A 21,680-nucleotide genomic window follows, 5' to 3' on the forward strand; every position below is an offset into this window, starting at 1 on the left:
ACTCAGAGCCCACTCGGAGCCCTACTCTCCCTTATCCACACCTCCAGACCACTGCTCCAGCTAGGCCACCCAATGCCGCCATTTGCAGAAGGCAGGGCCAGCTCTTCTCCTCTCACACTCTTGGGGCTGTCTCACCTGGCCTTTGTCAATCAGGGTCAGCTCCACTTCATTGTCCAGGTGAGGTTCAGGGCCTGCTCTCCCAAGTGCTGCAGCCTGTGAGAAGTAGGGCCAACAGGGCCAACTTTCCAGAGCACTGTAGCCAGTGAGCCACTGCACAGCCCCTTAGATGGTCCCTGGTGACTGCCCTGACCAGGAATATCCCTATGCTTTCTAGTGACCGCAGACATTGACACCAACCCCTGCCACTACTGTGTAGTCACAGACCCGATACAGCCCTCAGTGGGCACTTGGCTGAGACCTCTTACCATGGCCCAGGTGGTGGGGCTGGCCACTCACAACAGGCTCCTCCTCCCCACCCTCACTCTCCACTTCCATCTCTCTTCATAACGCTCAAGCTGTCCCACCTCTCTCTGCCTCCCATCTGACCACCACATACTTGCACACTGTGTTGGCTCCTGCTGCAGGCTGGCCATGAGGCTGGTAGGTCCCTGGGTGACACCCTCAGTTCCCATGGCGTCAAGTGAGTGTCTATGGCCAGCCTGTGCTGAGCACAGATCAGTGGGTGGCCGGGCAGTCAGCAGGTCTTTGTCTGTCTTCCTCCTCCCAAGCTGACTGGCTGGGCTTGATTTTTATGTGTTCGAGGCATAAAACAGCTTTGGCCATCAAACCAGGCATCAAGCTCAGATGAACAAAGGACTGCCATCTGCTCTGTCCCTGACTGATAGAACAACACCACCAACATGGTGTCTCTGCCCACTGCGGGTGTGTGTGTGTGTGTGTGTGTGTGTGTGTGTGTGTGTGTGTGTGTGTGTGTGTGTGTGTGTGTTTTCGTGCATGCTACCTTTAGCTTTTTGAGGAATATTCAGACTTATTTTCACAGTGGCTGTATTCATTTTGTGCGTCCACAAGCAGCGGATAGGGGAGTCATCTTCCCCTTGTCTTCCCCAACATTTGTTGTTAGGTTTCTTGAAAATAGCCATTCTGATGGAGTGAAGCGTCTCCAGGTTCTTTTAATTTTCATTTCCCTATAAGAAGGGATCCTTATAAGTAGGGATGTTGAATCTCTTAGTTATTGGCCATTTATATTTTTCTCTTGAGAAGTGCCTATTCATTTTTTTTTTAGCTATTTGTTGATTGGCAGTTGTTTTCTTGGAGTTTAATTTTTGCTGTTTGTAATACTCGGAACTGTAGCTGGTGAAGGCTGTTCTCCCATTACGTGGACTGTTGGCTCTGCTGATAGGTTTTTTTTTTTTTTTTTTCCTCTTTTTCTTTTTTCTGTGTAGAAACTTTAATTTCATGAAATTCCATTTGTGGATTCTCGGGGCTAGTTACTGTGCTCTGGGGGTTTTTGTTTTCTACAATTTTTTTTTTTCCCCCGGAGCTGGGGACTGAACCCAGGGCCTTCTGCCCCTGAGCTAAATCCCCAACCCTACAAAATTTTTACTGAGGGTTTATCCTCTTTTTATCCGTTAGTCTTAGTGTTTTGGGTTTTTGCTAAGGTATTTGATCTACTTCCAGTAAAGGATACAGATCTAATGTTTGACTTCTGCAGGTGGACATCCCGTTCTGTCAGTTCTGTTTGTTGAATAGCTGTCTTCTCCGCTGTGTGCTGGTTCCACCTTTGTTGAAAATAATGTGGCTATGCTTTTGTCCGTTTACTTCCAGCCCTGTGTTCTGTTACTATAGTCCCGTGTATAATCCGAGGTCAAGGATCCTAATATCCCCAGCTGTCTTCTTTCCTCTTAGAATTTGTTTTGGGTATTTGTGGTCTTTTGTGGTTCCATATAGATTGTTGGGTTGGTTTTTTTTTTTTTTTTCCTAGCTTTGTGAAGTATGACATTAGGATCTTGATGGGTATTGCATTGACTACATAGATTAATTTTGGTAGTACAATAATTTTCTTCATATTAATTCTGCTTAATCCAGGAGCATGGAAGGTCTTTTCATGGTCTGAATATCTTTGGTTTCCTTTTTTAATACCTTGAAGTTTTTATTGTAGAGGTCTTTCACTTTGGTGAGGTTTAACTCAACTGACCCTAGGTTGTCTGTCTTTTTATTTATTATTACCTAGCATGCACGAGGCCTTGGATCCCAGAAGAAGGAAAGGAAAAAAAAATCTGATTTCTGCCTATGTGGCTGCCCTTACAGGGTCTTCAGTTTCTGTTCCTATGACAGAGCTTTCTTTTTTTAAAATTTCATTACATGTAATAAAGTATCTATGTGTGTGAGTGCGTATGTGTTTGACTGTATGTGCCATAGTGGAGTCAATAGACAACTGACATGATTTGAGTCTCTCCTTTTACCACGTGGGCCCCAGTGACCAATCAGCTCATCAGGCTTACTGGCAGGTGCCTTACGGCCAAGTCATCTTGCCAGCCACAGTCAGTTCTTTATAGAGGAACCAAAGGAATCTTTAAATGTTAGTCAGATGCTATCACTCCACTGCCCCAAATCTCCTTAGCCTACGATGAGTTTGCACTGCAATTCTCTCTCACCTCTGCTCTGTAGTCTAAGTCGTCGTTTTTCATGCGGCTTCATCCATCCTGGCCCCCGACTTTCTAGGATCTCAGCTGTGCCTTTGCCTCCTCACAGATTCTCCAGGAATATGTGTAACTGGTCCCCATCACCTTATTACCGTACTCAAATACTGCCTTTTTAAAGAGAGATTTATTACATCTGTAGTACTGTTTGCTTGCATATATGTATGTGTATTACATGTTTGCCTGATGCCAGAGGAGACCAGAAACAAAACATTAGATCCCTGGAACTGGAGTTACCAATGGTTGTGAGCAGGGAACTGAACCTGGGTTTTCTGCAAGAGCAGCAAGTGCTCTTAACCACTGAACCATCTCTTCAGCCTCTATTTTCTTTCTTTCTTTTTTTTTTTTCTTTTTTTTCAGAGGTGGGGACCGAACCCATGGCCTTGCGCTTGCTAGGCAATCGCTCTACCACTGAGCTAAATCCCCAACCCCCTCTCTTCAGCCTCTAAAACATTGCTTTTTAACTAAGTTTTTATTTTTTAAATAAACTTCTTAGTAATGTTTTACATATATTGTTTTAACTTTTTTTAGATTTATTTTGTGTGTGTGAGTGTGTGTGTGTGTGTGTGTGTGTGTGTGTGTTTTCCTTTACTTGTATATATGCCCCACGTGTATGCCAGATGCCAGTGAACATCAAGAGAAGGTATCAGGTCTCCTGTAGCTGGAGTTTTGTATAGCTGTAAGCCACCATGTGGATGCTGGGAATTTAGGTCCTCTGCAAGGGCAGCAGATACTCATTGCTGAGTCATGACTCCAGACCCTTGCATGTATTTTTTTTTTCTAAGACTGAACAATTTCCCAGTTTGCTGGGTTTAGCCTTTTTGTTCTAAGTCTACCTGAAGCTGCGTTTTATGAATGCCCTGTAGGTTGAAGCCTTCCCCACAACGGTGGAGTAGGCCAGCTCTCCCCTTCACATTTTTAGTGTGTTAGCACTGCCTTTTGCCTAAGTGTCTGTAAGCACACTTCCTTCCTGGGTTCTAGTATCTGCTCTAGAGTTTGCTTTCCATCTCCCTGCTGCTCTGTCCTGTACATGACATGGCTGAGCTACTTTCGCTCTATTGAGAAATTACCTATGATGAGGATAATGGGAAAGGGGAAACCATGATGTTGGGGGGTGGGGAGAGAGAGGACTGTGGTATGTTAGGAATCTTAGTAACAGACCTGGCCCACCACCTGCTTAATTATGGCCCATGAATGAAGGGTGGTTTTTACATCAAGTAACTGACACCTGAAAGCTGTATGAATTTTAAATTGTGATATTTACTATAGAATATCCTTTTCAAGGTCTTGCTGTGTAGGCCAGGATGGCCTTGGAGCTTGCTATCCCCTTTCCTCTGCTTCCTAGATGCTGGCTTCCAGCATAGTAAGCCACATGCTTGGCCATAACAGAAGGGTTTGCTTGTTTGTTTGTTTTTGGTTTTGTTTTAGTTTTCAAGGCAGGGTTTCTCTGTGTGGCCGTGGCTGTCCTGGAACTCATTTTGTAGACTGGGTTGACCTTGAATTTAGAGTTCCACTTGCCTCTCCTCTCTCGAGTGCTGGGATTAAAGGCTTGTGACACTACCAAGTATAGGTGTGTGTGTGTGTGTGTGTGTGTGTGTGTGTGTGTGTGTGTGTGTGTGTCTGTGTGTCTGTGTGTGTGTTTATGAGTGCTACTGCCTTCAGAAGCAGAATAGTGTTCGACCCCCTAAATCTGAAGTTAAGTTGTTGTAGGCAGCCTGATGTGTGTGCCAGGAGTGAACTCCAGTCCTTTGTGAGAACAATTAGTCATTTAAACCAGTGAGCTACCTCTCCAGCCTTGGCACAGTAGAGTTGTAAGTGGATCCAGCCATGTTCATAAGAGTCATCTAAGCCTGCCTTTCTGCTAAAGGGAAGAGTTGAGAAGTTGTTTGCCGGAGTTTCTGGCTGCACATAACTGTTGTGACTTAGCAAAATGGGTTGCGTGGGGCTCTCAGGGACTGCCTGAGCCTGGGTGCTTCTGGTAAAGGTGGGTTTCAGAGTTTGCTGTGGACTCCTTGTGGCAGCTGATCATTTTGTAAAAATATTTTATTTCTGGTTTTGATCAATCAGATCAAATCAATAGACAAAGTTTTATGGTTTTATATAACAACTAGCAATTAGGAAAAAAAATCTGTGAACTTTTAAATTATTTTCTAAGCAACAACAGTTAAAATACGAAACACATAAGCCAGCTTTTTTTTTTTTTTAATGTAGTGGTAGGTATTAAGAATAATTCTCTTAAACAAGTGTGACAGTCTTAGTTGCAGCTCCAATGTCTAGTAGTTAGTTCCTTTTCAGTAGGAGGTCCACTGATAAATTAACTGGAAAATGTGTGTACATATGGTATATTAGGCCTGTCTAACCTGTGACATTTAATCACAGGTAGTTTTCTTTAATTTTCCTCAAACAGAACTTGCCAAGACCAACAAATGTGTTGGAACTTGAAGGAAATGAAATTCTACCTTTTGTGTAACTCAAAGGAATTTTTTTGTCCTCTAATACAGCATTTCATTTATATATTGTCTTCGGGGTATGCATTCCTCTCTAATAGGAACGTCTAACGGCTGAAGTCTAATTGTCTTCATAAGCACTCTGCCTTCTTCGATGAAGTAGCTAAGCTCCTTAAAGCCTTTGTGAATATTTTTGTTAGTTTGACTAAAGCAGGACTGACAGCGATGATTATTAATAATGTTTGTAATATGGGGACGACTGATCTTTACCAGCCATTTCATTGTCGTTAATCATTATGTATGTACATGCATTATGTTGTCTTGACTGTGGACACAGGCTTTGCAGAATGGTAATGTCAAGTAGTTTTCTTCCAGGGCTGTAGAGGGAGAGAAGTGGGCGAGGCTGTGCTTTCACTGTGGTGAAGAGCGCCCTGTCCTCATCTCGTAAACCATCTTTGTTCACCCAGTGTGTGTGCTATTGCAGACAGGGTTAACAGACCCATCGCTGTTTACCATGTGACTGGAGGAATGGCTTTTATTTTTTCTTTCTCGAATTTTCATTAGGGGAAACAAGCATATAAGACATATTCGGGATGTTTAAAATATAGTGAATTTGGTCTACGGACCCGTCTTACAAATTGATCTGTTTTAGCAGTTAATGGGAAAGGAGAAATTAAATATGCTCAGTAGGAATCACAAGACAGCTGCATCAGGACCACATCTTTATGAGGCGAAGAAACACTATAAGAACATCATTATTCTTGAGAATAACTGTCTTCTTCCATCCTGGCTGCTTCAGATGTCAGTTTCTAGTAAAATGAGTGGGGAGAGATCAAGTAGTGGCCTGGTTTTCAGGGGAGACTGTTGATTGTGGGTGGCGGTGTCCGTGGCGTCTGTGAAGAGCGAGGAGGACCAGCTCCTGCTCCATCGTCCCAGGTGTGAAGTCACATCTCTCAGCCATCAGCGGAGGACGTAATTGCTGCAGACTGTTCTGGCTGTACAGCGCTTTCTTATTATTTTTGCACTACTAAGGTTTGAACCTAGAGTCTTGTACAGACGAGTAGTCAAATGTGGTGCCATTGAGCTACCTTATTTGTAAGACCAAATAATAAATGTTGTTGAAACTGTGCCATCAGAACACATGCAGGTAATTAGATTTAACTTTGTTGTAGAAATTGTGATACTCCTAACATTCTTCACTATGTTTCAAACTCTTGGGTATTTTTTCCAGCATCTTTGGTAATCCCTAATGGGAGTTTAAGTAAATGTTTCTCTCTTTCTCTCTCTCTCTCTCTGACAGTATTGTCAACAAAAGTGTCTTACCTATGTAATTGTTTGATACAGTTGCTGAGGCAGGTGGATTTCACAGTTTTGTTTGGTCACTAAGTCACTGAAACACTGGGTCAAAGTTTTATGACCTATTTGGAAACAGTCCTGACTGGTGCGTAGGGTGGAGCACAGACATTTTTTTGAGTGTTTCTCAGTCCTGCCCCGCCCCCTCCTGCAGACAGGGTTTCTCTGTGTAGCCCTGGCCGTCCTGGGACTTGCTCTATAGACCAGGCTGCCCTCAAACCTAGAGACATCCTCCTGCCTCTGTCTCCTGAGTGCTAGGATTAAAAAACCACCACTGCCCAGCTGCTTCCCTGTTTTTAATTAATTAATTAATCAATACCGTGCCTTCTTCCTGAAACAAATTTCAAATACAAAAAAAAAAAAAAAAAAAAAGGAAAGAGGGGAGAGGTGTGTAGGTCAGTTGCTTACCACGTGGGAGGCCCTGTATGTCCGAGGGGTAAGTGAGGAAACTGGAGAGAAGAGAAAACCCAGACAGTGGGATTCCCACTGTTGTAAACACGAGCTATTCACCCACCTCTGGATTTACCCAAGGCCCAGGCATAAGAAAGCCTGGGATGTTTGTCTCTGTAAGACTGAGAGATAGCACATAGTACACAAGAAGCCAGGGTGCTGAAGTTCACAGAAGAAATCATGCCCTGCTCCTGTAAAGGGAGGGGACATTTGTGGTGTGTGTTTGGTGATTGGTGTCCAGGCAGCACTGGGTCGTTCCTAGTTTGGAGTTTCTGTGGTTTGACTCATTCCTGTGATTCTACATTGAGAATGGAGAACACTTAGACGGTCAGGACTGTCTGTAAGGGTGTCTTAAATGTCCAATATGGCAGTTTTCTTCTATCTTTAAAAGCAGATTGCTGTTTCTTTAGGGGCTTTATAGGATGAGGAAATTAGCTTTCATTTAGGTACCAAATTGTATCCAAAAATTGCCATCTTCAGAATTATAGACTGATAGTAGGGTATCCTTCTGGTGTGACAGAGGCTCGTGAAGACTTTGTGCCTGAGAGCGCAGCTGTAGGCCATCTTCTGCTTGGCATCCATTCTCGTAGGGGAGCTGCCACACACAGCCCCTCCTGCTCCCCGTGTCCCTCCCTCTCATGTGTAAAGTGTACTGTACCCCTTGCTTGCTGGCTTCCTGGGATCTATGGAGTGGATGACACGCTTGCTTGTCCTCTCAGTCCTTCTAGAATGTTGTTTCCCATAACCGAATGCAAGGTCCATATTGGGTAGTGGCAGATCCATAAGCAAGAGAGTTCATTCATCTGGGCTGGATTTGGATTGTCCTGGGATACAAGTACTGGGATCAGAGAACTTTAATTGGAATTGTGACTCTGGCATTTATTGGCCAAGTGATGTGGGCAAGCAACTCCTTCCATTGTAAAATGGAGAGGACAGTGTTGATCTTGAGACTATTTCAAAGGCAGTGTGAGAGAGCACATGTAAAGATAACCGCAGTCCTACACATAGTAGTGTTCAGCTTACACTGCAGCCCACAACTTCTGTGTCATAATGAAGGAGGTGCAGCAGATCAATCCAGCTTCCCCTGCCTTTGTAGTAGAGAATTTGGGGGATGGGGCATTTGGAAGTCTCTCTTGTCTTTCCCTTCTTCCCTCCCTCCATCCCTCTCTTCCTAGTTTCTAGTTTCTAACAACCTTCTTTTCTTCCAGGGAAACAGCACCCAGAACGATCTTCCAGAGAGTCCTGGATATCTTAAAGAAATCCACTCAGGCTGTTGAGCTGGCCTGCAGAGATCCCTCCCAAGTGGAGCACCTGGCTTCCAGTCTTCAGCTGATCACCGAGTGCTTCAGATGCCTTCGTAATGCTTGTATAGAGTGTTCTGTGAACCAGAATTCAATCAGGTAGTGACGCGCGGTCTTCCAAGTGTTTCCTATGTGTTGGTTAAGGCTTTTGCTTTATAGTGCTGCTCACTTTTTTCCTTTATAAAACTGTCCTTTACCTTACAGGGAAACACCCCTATTTCTTGTATTCTCTTGTTTAACAAGAGGGGTTATTCAGCTTTCCTGTTCTAATTTGTAACTTGTATTGAGGTGTTTGATTCCTTATGTAAAAGTGATTTGAATTTGGCATTGGTTCTGTATTTCTAAGTTCTGCCAGTCCAAGTTCACATGTTATTCTTGACCCCCTTTTAATTCAGATGTTTAAGTTACCCTGTATTTACATTGACCAAAAATATTTCATATTTTTCTGAGTCTGTTTTAGAATCTAAAGCTCCAAGCACTTTGCCTCTGTCTTGAGCTGTGTGTGTTTCTGAGAAGTTCGGAGCAGAGGGTGCTCTCTGCTGCTCTTTCCTTTGTACAGCTCCCATACCTAGAGCTGAGCTTCTCTCCGCTGGTGCAATGCCCTCCCTGCACAAGACAGGGTCTTTCTGAGTAGGCCTGGCTGTCCTGAGACCCACTCTACAGACCAGGCTGGCCTCGAACTCAGACTTCCCCTTGCTTCCGCTTCCCGGGGGCTGGGATTAGAGATGTAACTACCATGCCTGCCTTTTCCTCGTGCTTTCATGAAACCAGCTTCTTACTAAAAATTCGTTTTAGAATATTTTATTTGAAATGAAGTCAGAAGCCACAAGCAGAATGCTCACCTTTCTTCCCGGGATTTGCAGGTAGAAAGGGCCTCCAGGCCTCTCCATCACAGCTGTGATGGGTGAAGTTGAGCTGGTCCAGAAGACATTTGATTCCCTTGGCTGCTTAGACAGTCTTATACCTGAGGCTTTAATATGATTAATGAGATTTCTTTAAGATGAAAGGGAAGGAAGAAAAAAAGCTGGAGTTGTTTTAACATCAGTACTGAGACAAACCTGCCGTCTCTTTGCAGGAAATGGATATAAATAACCATAATTAATAGTTATTATTTTGCTTTTTTAGCTAATTAATTTTAAAACCTTTTTAAAGGGTTATTTTTATTTATGTGTTTATGGGACTGCCACATGTATATTATGGGGTACCCATGGAGTGCAGATGGGGTGTGGGATCCCCAGTAGCTGGAGCTAGTAGGTGAGCTCCCAAACTCTAGAAAAGCAGCAAATTCTCTCAGCTGCTGAACCGTCTCTCCAGCCCCAATATCAGGATTTTAAAGCATAACTTTATGTTCTGGAAACATGGGCCAGGATGCCAGTTCCAGGTCAGAAAGGGCAGGGAGCCTGGAGCGGAGCCTGCACGTGGGCGTCTTTGCTGGCCTCGGTGGGGAGGAAAGGAACTCTGGCAGCAGCACATTTGGGTCGGGTGCTTTACTTGCACTCTCTTGCCCTAATCCTTGGGATACATTGAAGAGTAGTGTGTGTGCTCCAGCTTCCTTCCAGTTTTTCAGTGGCAGAAACTGTGGCTTAAGAGAGGTGAAATAACCTGTCCTGACATCATTTACTGATGGACAGGGAGCTAGGTCCTCTCTCTAGCTCCATGCTGAAAGCCCCCACCATTGCTGAGCCCACACAAGGTTCTGTTGTCTGTGATTCTACCCTTGTAGTCGGTCACCTAAACTTGGACGTGGGACCCTGTGCACATGGAGGAAGCCCTTCTGACTATCACCTTTCCCTTCTCACATGGTAACAGCAGTGACTGGTAGGCAAGACTCCTTGGCCCAGGGATGAGTGGAATAGTGAGTGTGTGCTGCTTCTGCGTGTGCTGCTGTTGCTTTTGTCTGCTTTGGACAATGTGTGTTTTATGTTCTAAGCAATGTATGCTACTATAAAAATCGCAACATTAGAAAAACAAATGCCATGTGAAGTGAAATAATCAGTCTATGGTTTGGTCATCAAGGCAAGGGCAGTGCACTGGGTCACGGTTAGCTCTCACTGTGGGCAGCTTTTGGTTGGCACCCATAAAAATAAAAAGGTAAGAGCACTAAGCTTCCTGTCTTTTGGTTTGGTTTCTAGTATTACATTATTATTGTTGTTGATTTCTGAAAAACTCCAATCATTTGAGGCATTAGTTCCCAGAAAAACATTTTTAGTCAGAAATACTAACAAAGATTCCAGTGGGAACTTTGTAGATAGTTTAAACTAAAGCCAGTATTTCTGAGCTAGTCAGGATTCAGACCAAAACATCCTTATGTATGTGTTCCTGTTCGTGTGTGTGGGTGTGTGCGTGTGTGTGTGTTTTCTTCCTTTGTCATTCCATGTTCAGAAGATGCCATTAAAGCCCACATCTCTTTTTAATGACATGGGATATAATACAGCAAAGCAAAGACTGATATCTGAGTCATGTGATACTTCAGGAAGTACCCAGGAAAACTATTCAAAACATACATAGCACTGCATATAAATATAACCGTTGCTGCTAGGATCACTGTACTGTTTCTGTATAGGGTCAGCTAGTAGGTAGTTAAGCTTTGGGGTTTCTGTCACATCTCTCAACTCTTCCATTGTAATGGGACATCAACCAAACAGTATGTGAACAGAGTGGATATATTTGTGTTACGTTTTTAAACTCTGAAATTTGAATTTCATTAAATAGTCTCGTGTATTTGCTGACACCAATTCTGAATCTCTGATACTAACTGCATGTTTAAGAATTCACTTCTATTCTGACATTATCTATCTATGGGAATTAGTCATAACTTAAAAGGCTCACTCCTGAATAGCTTTTGCTATAAGTAGGTGCAGCAAGAAATCACAGAACACAGCCATTCTTCATGGACAGAAAGGACAGTTTTAATAAAAAGAAGTCTTTCTGGCTGCCTGGGACAGTAGAGAACAGCAGTTAGCTACAAGAGCTCATTGGGTTATAGGGGTACATGGAGGTGTAGCTCAGATAAAGGAGTTGGAGCTGTGCTAAGAAGTATTGGGGTGCAGCTAGCTGTTGAGAGTTTCTGAAAAACACTCTTGGTCTTTGTTTCCAAGCTCAGTTGGGGGTCAAGGAACTGACACTTTAGGGGACCAAAAAGTTGCTATTTGTCATACTATCTGGAAATCAGGTGTCCATTTCTGTATGACTGACCAGAAGTTAAGGGCTCCACCAGTTTTAGTAACTCACAGAACTCAAGGAAGTAGGCTCTGGTTCATTATAATGGATGTGTACTAGGAACATCCAGGTAGAAGGCTGTGCACTGTGCACATGACTAGGTCTAGGGGCCGGTGAGGACCTGTGTCCTGGATCTGCGGTCTCCTGTCAGATTGATGCATTCACCAACATGCAGCGTCCTCGGACCCCACTGCTAGTTTTTCAGTGGAGTTTTCATTACACAGACATGGTTAACTAAACCTTCAGTTGTGGTTCTGGGTTCATTTTTCATCTCCTTTTCCTCTCTGAGACGGAAAGTTTCTCAGTTGGGTCCCTTGGCAGCTGGACACCATTCCGTAGCTATGCTTGAGTTGCTTTTATAGCATGAACTCAGATGTGACTGAGTTCCCATCATTCAGGAACTCTGGGCCAGGTGCTCAGGACAAAGACCAACTAGAGATTGAATCTATTGCTGTGTCTCGTGCACATATAGAGTATCTTAAAAACAAACAAACAAACAAACAAACAAACAAACAGATAAGGAGTTTCACCTGTTTTGCTTATCCCAGTTCACCCACTGATCTTAAACACTCATATCTATCACATTCAGAATACATTTCTGTGATCCCAAGGTCCCCACCTTGTAAACCCATTACAGCAGCTCGTGTTCAGAATGCCTTCTAAGTCCCCTTAGCTAGGCATCCCACATCTAATCCCGTAATTAGCTAAGTTACAAGTGATCCATCCTGGGACAAAGTCCCACTTTATCTGGGACCTGTAAAACTGGGAAACAAGTATCTTTTCTCAAACACAGTAGGCAGAGGATCACAGCTCAGGGGGCAGTGTAAGGCATTTCTCTTCTCTTTCCTTTCCACACAGCTCTAGGATGCTGTCCAAGGATTGTTGGCACCACACAGCAGAGATCACCATTCTGTAGTCTCTAATAACATGCTCTCATCCCCTTACGGACGCTGCCAGCTGTGCCTGCATGCGCGTGTTTGTTCCAGCAGTCGGTCTGTGGTGCCATGATTTTTTCTGTCAAACTTCTTAGCTTAGGGTTCTTCTAGCTTCTGCCCACTGACCAAAGCCTTTTTTTTTTTTTTTTTAGGTATTTGTTACAGCAGCACCCCACTATTCAGGTCTGTGTCACTTTACTGTTGTGACTGTGACATATTACCAAAAGCTTAGACAGCACACATTTATTATCTTAAGCTCTGGGGTTGAGCAGTCCACAGGGATGGCCTGGTGCACTTCTTCCAGAGGCGGTGGGACGGAATCAGGTTCTTTGCCCTGTGGTTTTCAGCCCTTCCACTGTGCTTGGCAGCTGGCCTCCTTTCTCTTGGTTCCAGCTTTCTTTCTGTAGGGAGCCTCGTGGTACACTGGACTCCATGTTACTCAGCACAGTCCTTCCATCTCAAGATTATTGGTTTGGGCTTGTCTGAAAAGTTCTCTTTACCAGATAATGTAGTAATTACAGATTTTGGTAATCAGGACGTGCAGATCTCTGGAAGCTGTTACTCCGCCCACTGTAGGAACTGTTGATTGGCATTGTGCATTGAATCAGCATTTGAGAGTCAGTATTAGGGAAGAGCATATATTTGGTTTAATTATGTCTTAAAATTTAATACAGGAACCTGGATACCATTGGAGTTGCCGTTGATTTGGTTCTTCTCTTTCGTGAACTTCGGGTGGAACAAGACTCTTTGTTGACAGGTAATGTGCAGTATAATTAATGAATTATTACCTTGAAAACTGTTTAAAGCTAATGCTCTGAGTTTTCAGTCATGAAATTTCATGAATAAAATTTCATGAAGAGTTACTAGGAAGACAAGTCGCTGTGACTTCCTTTCCGTCCTATTGTGGGCCGACTTGTCTCTTCCTAGTTTCTTAGGCTGAGGCTTCTCTTAGTCTGTTTGTCTGCTGCAGCAAAATACTTAGCTTAGGTAATTAATAAAGCAGACACTGACCACCCTAGAGGGCGGGAAGTCCAACTTCAGGGTTTCAGCATGATTTTTATGTGGAAAGGGCTTGCTCTCTGGCTCAATGAAGGTGCCTTCTTGCTGTGTCAGAAAGGCAAAAGGAGGCAGAGGAGCTCTTGGCCTCTTCTAATGGGCTCTAACTGCAAGACCTAGTTATCCCTCACAGCCTTCGTCACTTACTGCCAACACCTCGGAGATTTGATCTCAGCATGTGGATTTCAGAAGGACTCGGACAGTCAGACCACAGCAAGATTCACATCCGTGTCTTTGGAGATAATATTGTAGGGAGGTAATTGTAGGGAGGTTCACTGAAGAAGTCTTCCTGAGAAAAGAATAGTAGGACACATAGGTCCAGACCATGTAAGACACAGGAAGCAGATTGCAGCCTAAAGTCAAGAAGAGAAGAATCAGGAGAAACCAGCACTGACTACACCATGGACTTGGAGCCATGGTGGAAAGTAATAGTTTGAAGCTGTCGGGGCCCTGGTCCTTTGCTGCAGTGGCCTGGGATGACTGGTGCACTCACTGCTTGTGATCCTTACATATGTGACAGACAGTTTTGATTTGACTGTGAACGCCCTCCAGTTTTGTGTGCTGAGCACTTGGTCCTCTGCTGCTGGCACTGTTTTGGGAGGTTGTGGAACATTTTGAACATGGAGTCTAGCTGGCTGATACCAGCCCTAGGGCAGGGCTTACAGTTCGTCTCCAGGTCTCCTTGAGTTCCCCGCTTCCTGACTGCTCAGACAGTGTAACCGGTTCTAACTTCTCCTACTCTAGCCACAGGCTGCTCCATCTGTCACTGTGCTCCCCTCAATGATGGACTGTATCATCTCAAACTGTGAGCCAAAATAAATCCTTCCTCCTTCAGCTGCTTCTCTCTGGTATTTTATCACAGTGGGTGTGCTCCCACTGGTGACTACCCAGGAGCTCACACCCCTGTTACTAAGTCTGTAGTCAGTCAGTTACCTCAAGTGACACAAAGGGAAGTTAGCTCTTCTTAACAGCTGTTGATATGGGACTAAGAGCAGTACTCGGCTTCTTAGCTTGAAAACCTGGAACGTTCTTAGACTGTTTTGAAAGCATTTACATTTTTGTACTAGTAGCATGAATGCTTTGTACGAAAGTTATTATCTTAATACATCATTAAATAAATAATAGTTTTTATACATGACCTTCATATTCAAGGCATTGAGACATTATGAATAAATATAAATTATCTGATATAATCTTTATAAGTATTCATACTTGTTGGATATGTAGATTATAGGTTGAAGTAATTGTTACAATAAAAAGTAGACTCAATTTATAAGTATCTCTTAATCCCTGTTCTTATATAACATGAGGGTACATATGTTAATACCCATCCCAGTGGATGATAAGAGGAAAGAGGTGGGGCTCTTTTCTCACAAGCACCAAAAGAATCCCAGACAGGGCAGTGAGTCCGTGTCATGCGCTGCAGGAGTGTCTGCTGGCGCGTATCTTTGCTGTGTGCCATTTCCTAGTGTTATCCTTTGTGATTCATTTCACTGCTGTCTTGGGCTCCTAATATTTGTTTTAGAGAGCCCCCCTTCAATCAATTAATATGTCAGTCATCCGATGACATAAAGTACTGGTGTCTTAAAGTGAACTACGTCATTTAAGATTTCATAAACAGCAAATGGCTTTGCTCTAAACTCTTTTGAGTGGCAGTTTTTTAAAAGAGGTTGGTGGATGTAGAATTGAGTTGTAAAATATTTTAAAGATACTTAGTATTAAAGGATTCTTTGAAGCACTGCTTTATAATTTGTCCTTGGTGCTCAGAGTTGGAGGATTAAAAACCAATGATAAAGTAAGAGTTTTCATTGAGCTGCAGGAAAACTCCAAAGTCTGTGAGGTCTGTCGTTCAGCCACTGTTCAGATGCACTTCACCTTGTAATTGCCGGAAAATGCTGACAGAGTGTCAGCTGTCAGCGGACGTGCGCTTTTCTTCTAAAGGTGCGGTCCTGAGCAGGCGCAGCAGAAGCACGGCACAGGCAAATGCTTTGATTATGGAGCTGTTAGTGTGGGGCTAGTCCCTCCCCTTAACCCTGGATACCGGCCGTCACCACCCAGAAGGTTTTCTCTTGAAGTTATCCATTTGTCCACAGCATCACATGGGCTCCCCTGCCCCGCAGCGTCCTTCTCATGTAGTGCAGTCTCCTGCTCTCCACCATGAAACCACTTTCCTTGATTCTGAATCCCCCTCTCTTTCTTTGTGCTGTTCCAAATCTCCTGTGCAAGCTTTATTTCGTTTTTACAATGTATGATAAATGATTGCTTCATTCCTTCTTTCTTCATTGAGACAGATAGAACCTAAGAAAAATAGAAAGGGGAAGATGCCGAAACATGGTTTCATAACCTAGTTATGTGGTGAAGGATACCTCGGTTGATGTCAGAATAGGTCCCTGTATGTCTTTTCTCTTCTTTCTTTCTCTTTCTTCCTCCCCTCCCCTCTGCTTCCCTCCCTTCTCTTACCGTCTCCTCCCCTCCTATCCCCTTCTCCCCCGGCTGTCTGTCTGTCTGTTTTAATTTTGATGGCCTTGAAAATTGAACCTTGGGCTTCAGTACGGTAGAAAGGCCTCTACTGCTGAGCTGTATCCTAGCCTTAGGCTCATTGTATAAAGGATACATTAAGAGTTGGTTATAATTTAGATAGCTTCAATGCTATCCGTTTAACAAATTGATTTTTTTTCTGTGGGGTAAACTTAGTGGCTTGGGCATATTAGGCAGTGTCCCCCAGCCCCGTTCACTTAACATAAAACCATCCATTTTAAAGTAGACAGCTGAATGGCCTTGAGAACAGTACAATATTCCACAACTAATACCTGTACACAGTTAGCCTGTTTTCTTATGCTCAGTGGTATAGGGAGAGCAGTTCTTCTCCCTTTCCTTCTCTTGCCTCTGCTGATCACAGTTTTATGTCTTATCTCTATGGACTTAATTTATTCCGGATATTTCTTATGAATGGACTTGTAGAGCACGTGGGTCTCGAATGCTCTTGTGCTTCAGCAACATTGTAGCGTGCATCAGAATGTTATTCCTCTGGATTAGATTGTACTTTATTGTTTTTATCCTCATCAGTTGATGACCACAGGCTCTTCTCATCCTTTGGCTGTGAGGAATTAACACTGTTCATGTGCACATGCATTTTTCTGAGGGCCCGTGCTTACTTCTTTGAAGCATGTACCTAGGATTAGAATAGATGAGCCTGAATGCCACCATGTTAAACATTATTTTTTAGAAGATTCATTCTGTCTCTGTATCTGTCTGTCTGCCTCTTTGTCTTCTCTCTCTCTGACTGTTGTGCCTGTCTGTTCCCTTCCGTGTGTGTGTGTGTGTGTGTGTGTGTGTGTGTGTGTGTGTGTGTGTAAACTCGTGTACATTCGTCTTATGTATGTTGCCTATAGAGGCCAGAGGAGGACTTTAGTCCCTGGGAGCTGGAATCACAGGTAGTTCTGAGCTGCCTGACTTGCGTGCTGGGAGTTGAATCTGATTGCTAGTCCTCTGTCAGAGCAGCAAGCACTCTTACCTGCTGAGCCTTCTTTCCAGTTGCCATGTCTTGAGGAGCCACTAACCTGTTTTCCAAGACATTGGAGGCATTCACACTCACTCACCAGTGTGCGTTCTGATCCCTTCATGTCCTCGCAGACTCTCTCTCTGGGGTTATAGTCATCCAGGTGGACGTGAAGTAGCCTGGGTTTCTTCTCATCTCCCAAGTGACTAATGATGCGAGCATCTTCTCATGTGTATGTTGGGCATTTATACATTTTCAGAGAAATGTTTGTTTGGATCTTTTATTCCCTCCCTCCCTCCCTCCCTCCCTCCCTCCCTCCCTCCCTCTCTTCCTCTCTTCCTTCCTTTTAAATCCCTTCTGATTGTGTTTTACTCTTGAGTTGTGGAGGTTACTTGAGTAATGTCTTGTAGACACTAGAGATTCTGTTGAATCTGCAGGTGAGTTGGGAAGAGTTGCCATCTTGACAATATTGGGTCTCCTAGTCCATGTAGTGGGAGCATTTTCTACTTGGAAGTTTTCAGCTGTGTCCATTTTAAGTCTCCGACTTGTATTCTGTAGCAGAATTGAAAGAGAGGCAAGGAGAAAAAGGGAAATTAGCGGATTTCTCACCACCTTCTGAGAAAGGGCCAATAGGAAAGTTCTTGGGTTTGATTTGGAATTCAACAGTGACATTTGCATTTAATAAAAAAACCCAGAACTTATTTTCACAGTGCCTTAGTTCAAACCTATGAAGTAGCATTGTAAAAAGCATTTTGATTTCACTATCTCAGTACTTTCTCTGAGAACCTTATTTTAGGGAGACTGTTGTCAGGGTAAATGTGCCAGTTTTTTGTTACTGCTTCTGAGGTGAGGACTGTAATTATACTGTCAAAATAATATTTAGAGTATTATTTTCAGGCAATAATTGCAGTGGTCTGACAAATATATTATGTAAACACAGGTATGAGTTATTTTAATTGAGCTATTGATGTTGTTTTTGGCTTATATTCTTTCCTAATCTGTAAAAATAATGCTGGCATTTTTTAGGGGCTTTGCAGTGTTCCTAGTGTTTACATAAAGCCAGTTAGTTGATAGGCTGTTGGCTGAAGTAAACTGTTATTTCACTTGCTGCAACCTCCCTGCCTGTGCCCAGGCCATCTTAAGTCTGCTTTCCCAGAGTCCTGTTTTGAATTTTCAGAGGTTTTTTTTTTTTTTGGTTCTTTTTTTCGGAGCTGGGGACCGAACCCAGGGCCTTGCCTTTGCGCTTCCTAGGCAAGCGCTCTACCACTGAGCTAAATCCCCAACCCCTTTCAGAGGTTTTTGTTGCTTCTTTTTTTTTTCTTTCTTTTTTTTTTTTTTTTTTTCTTGAGGAACTGTTGGGCTGCGCTCAGTGTCCTTTGGCTTTTTACATTTAAACTTGAGTGTCAATATTCCAAAGTATTTAGTAGAACTCTTAGTATCTTTTAAAATTGTGGCTTCCCTGGCAAACAGTTGGTACTTTTATATTATAAGCATCCAACATGCACTTAGTATGGACTGATTTTTAAGGACTCAGAGTAGACAAGGAAATAAAATTCTATGAAAGGCTACGAGAAGCCCTTAAATTTTAAATGTTTTTCCTTTTTCAGTGTTTTTATCTGTTGATATAAACAAACATAAATTTTGTGTTCAGTTTCCTTAAATTATATTAAATTATTTAGTTTTGGGTTCTGGCCGTTAGTACTGCTGATGCAGTGCTTTGTGGGAGCGGGGCCTGCAGACACTGTTCCCTAGAGCAGAGCAGAGGAGGGCATCCAGTAAGGCTGGGGGCATTGCTGGCACAGAGCTCCTTTGCCCCCACTTTCACAGAGCAGACACTGAAGTTTTGTTTGGAGCTAGGAGGCAAAATGAAGAGCTGGTACCACTCAACTCTGTTTATCAGTGTCCTGTTGTTAACAGTTCATGGACTCTTGAACCTTGGGCGTCTACACCGTCACCATCTGCTGTCGCTTTCTAACTGTAAGTTGTGCCAGCCCAGTGGATGTAGATGAGTGCAGCCTCCTGGTTTTCTCTTGCTATCAAGTACTTTTTCATCCCTGGCTTCCTATATTGGGTCTTATCAATTTTTTTTCTTCACAAAACTTTATTTTTTGCCTGTTTTTCTGTTGGCTTATCTGTCTTTTAAAAAATGGTTTGCAGCCAGGTGTAGTGGCTCATACCCTTTAATCTGTGCACTTGGGAGGCAGAGGCAGAGAGAGAGGCAGAGAGAGAGAGAGAGAGGGAGAGAGAGAGAGAGACAGAGGCAGAGGCAGAGGCAGAGAGGCAGAGAGGGCAGAGGCAGAGGGCAGAGGAGGGGGAGAGAGGGGCAGGAGGAGGCAGGGCAGGGCGGAGGAGGCAGAGGGGGAGGGGGGAGGCAGAGAGGGGCGGAGGAGGCAGAGGGGGCGGAGAGGAGAGGGGCAGGAGGGGCAGGGAGGCAGAGGGAGCGGAGGGGAGGCGGAGGGAGGGCAGAGGCAGAGGGGGGCAGAGGGGCAGAGGGGAGGCAGAGGGGGGAGGGCAGAGGGCAGAGGAGGCAGATCTCTGTGAATTTGAATCCAGCCTGGTCTATGGAGTGAGTTCCAGGACAGCTAGAGCTACATAGGGAGACCCTGTCTCAAAAAGAAAGAAAAGAAAAACAAAGGCTTATTAGGAACTCTTTGAATATGCTGTGAGTCTGAAAGAAGTTGTACATTTTATGTATCTTCCTATTCTGTGGTAATATTTCCCTTTTTTTTTTTTTAAAAGATTTATTCATTTATTATATATAAGTCCACTGTAACTGTCTTCAAATACACCAGACGAGGGCATCAGATCTCTTTACAGATGGTTGTGAGCCACCATGTGGTTGCTGGGAATTGAACTCAGGACCTCTGGAAGAGCAGTCGGGGCTCTTAACCACTGAGCCATCTCTCCAGCCCAATATTTCCCTTTTTATTACATGGTATTGTCTGAGAAAAAGTGTTATTAGATTTTTTTAAAAAAATATTTATTTATTTATTTATTTATTTATTTATTTATTTATTTATTATGTATACATCATACAGCTTTCTGTCTGCATGTGTGCCTGCAGGCCAGAAGATGACCCCAGATCCCATTACAGATGGTTGTGAGCCACCATGTGGTTGCTGGGAATTGAACTCAGGACCTTTGGAAGAGCAGTCAGTGCTCTTAACCGCTGAGCCATCTCTCCAGCCCGTGTTACTAGATTTAACGCTTATTAATATTTAAAAGCTCTCCAGTGTTTTTACAAATTTTTAATTTGGGTGCTTCATGTTCAGGTCAGTGGTAGAATGGAATTTTCTGTCCTGTGTGAGGAAGTACAGCATTGTCAGAGTTTCTATGCTGACACCCAGGCACCCCACTGCTAATTCTTATATAGACTGTCATTTATTTAATGACTTGCTGCTAATGCTTTTGCCAGTTTAGGTTCCAGTCAGTTCGTGTTCTAGTCCACTGCTGTGTTTAGTCCTGTCTTGGTTCCACCCTGTTGTACCTTCCGTTAACTGCACTAGCCCGTAGTCTGAGCACAGGTCCTTTTTACTTTCCGACAGTGTCATAGCTATTAACAGCCCTGTGTATCTTCATACACATTTTTAGAATGGTTTTACTAAGTTTCCAACAAATATGCTTGTGTACTGGGATGTGCAATGACCGTGGTGTGTGTGTGTGTGTGTGTGTGTGTGTGTGTGTGTGTGTGTGTGTGTGTGCATGCTCCTACTTGGATCTGACAAGTTATATTTAATTTATATATAGAAGCCGAGTCACGTGCACTGGATAGTCCTTTCCTTACTTAGTTGTACTTCAATGCCTCCGTCTTATCTTGTAGTTCCTTCTTAGATGGTGTACTTGTATCTTGGCACTTAAAAACACTTTCTTTTTAGACTTGCTTGTATGACTCTTTTGCCTGCATGTATATGTGTACCACGTGGAGGATGTCCAAGTCCTTGGAACTAGAGTCATATGTAGCTGCCAGCTGCCATGTGGGTTCTGGGAACCCTGGATCCTCTACAAGAGCAGCAGTGCTCATAACTGCTGAGCATCTCTCCAGCTCCATATCCTGGTACTTTTATAAACAGAACCCTTGTCCTGGTCCCACGTCATCCTCCCCTGAGCCCAGGGTCTTGAACATAGGTCCAGTGTATCAGCGTTTGTATCCCTTAGCCCGATGTCTTTGTGCTTGACTGTTTCCTGTATGTAGAACTATGGACCGTTTTAAATGCTGACTTTGCTGAAGCAACTTTTGTAAGCTCTTTTTAAAATTTGTAAATTTGATTATTAAAAAACCTTGCAAATAAATAAGCTTTCTCAAGAATGCAGACAACTTACACATTTAAAATATTGTACATACATTAGCCTTTCATTGGAAGGGTGGGCTGTGATACTTTGAATTGTTTGGTTTTTTTTTAACCCCTGAATCTTTTGTCTTGCTGGCAGTGATGCATTTGTACTCTTCCTAAGTGGTGATTGCAAATTCCTTAGACTTCCTTTCAAAAAAGAATATTTGTCACTGTGCCTGGCCATTATAAATTCTGAGTGCACTGCGGATTTTTTGTTTATACCTAGCTTTAGGCTAAAGCAGCCCCTGAATGGAGGTCCCTGGTAGTTTTTAATCTCTGCCTTGCTGCCGGCAACCTCACTTTTACTTACGTCTTGATACTTTGTTAATGATGTTGCTGTGACTTTCTGTGTTTCCCTTGTGAGAATTTGGCGAACTCTTTTCAAAGTCAGGGCACCATGTTCCCTTCTCGCCTGCAGTAAATGGTAGT

The 21,680-nt window shown here is 43.4% G+C and overlaps 1 protein-coding gene and 1 non-coding gene across 2 annotated transcripts in view; one reads left to right on the plus strand and one right to left on the minus strand.

The window, feature by feature from the left end:
* Atxn10 (ataxin 10) overlaps positions 1-21,680 on the plus strand; it is a 122,122-nt gene that overhangs the window by 13,852 nt on the left and 86,590 nt on the right. Inside the window, exons 2-3 of the mRNA XM_032919020.1 lie at positions 8,119-8,310; positions 13,040-13,122. Of these exons, the coding sequence (XP_032774911.1) occupies positions 8,119-8,310; positions 13,040-13,122 (275 nt within the window). The remainder of the gene's footprint in view (positions 1-8,118; positions 8,311-13,039; positions 13,123-21,680) is intronic.
* LOC116890503 lies at positions 750-887 on the minus strand. The gene has a single exon (XR_004386689.1). It is a non-coding gene; the product is annotated as a small nucleolar RNA SNORA48 (small nucleolar RNA).

Source organism: Rattus rattus, chromosome 1 (genome assembly GCF_011064425.1).
Source record: "Rattus rattus isolate New Zealand chromosome 1, Rrattus_CSIRO_v1, whole genome shotgun sequence".
NCBI classification, from domain to species: domain Eukaryota; kingdom Metazoa; phylum Chordata; class Mammalia; order Rodentia; family Muridae; genus Rattus; species Rattus rattus.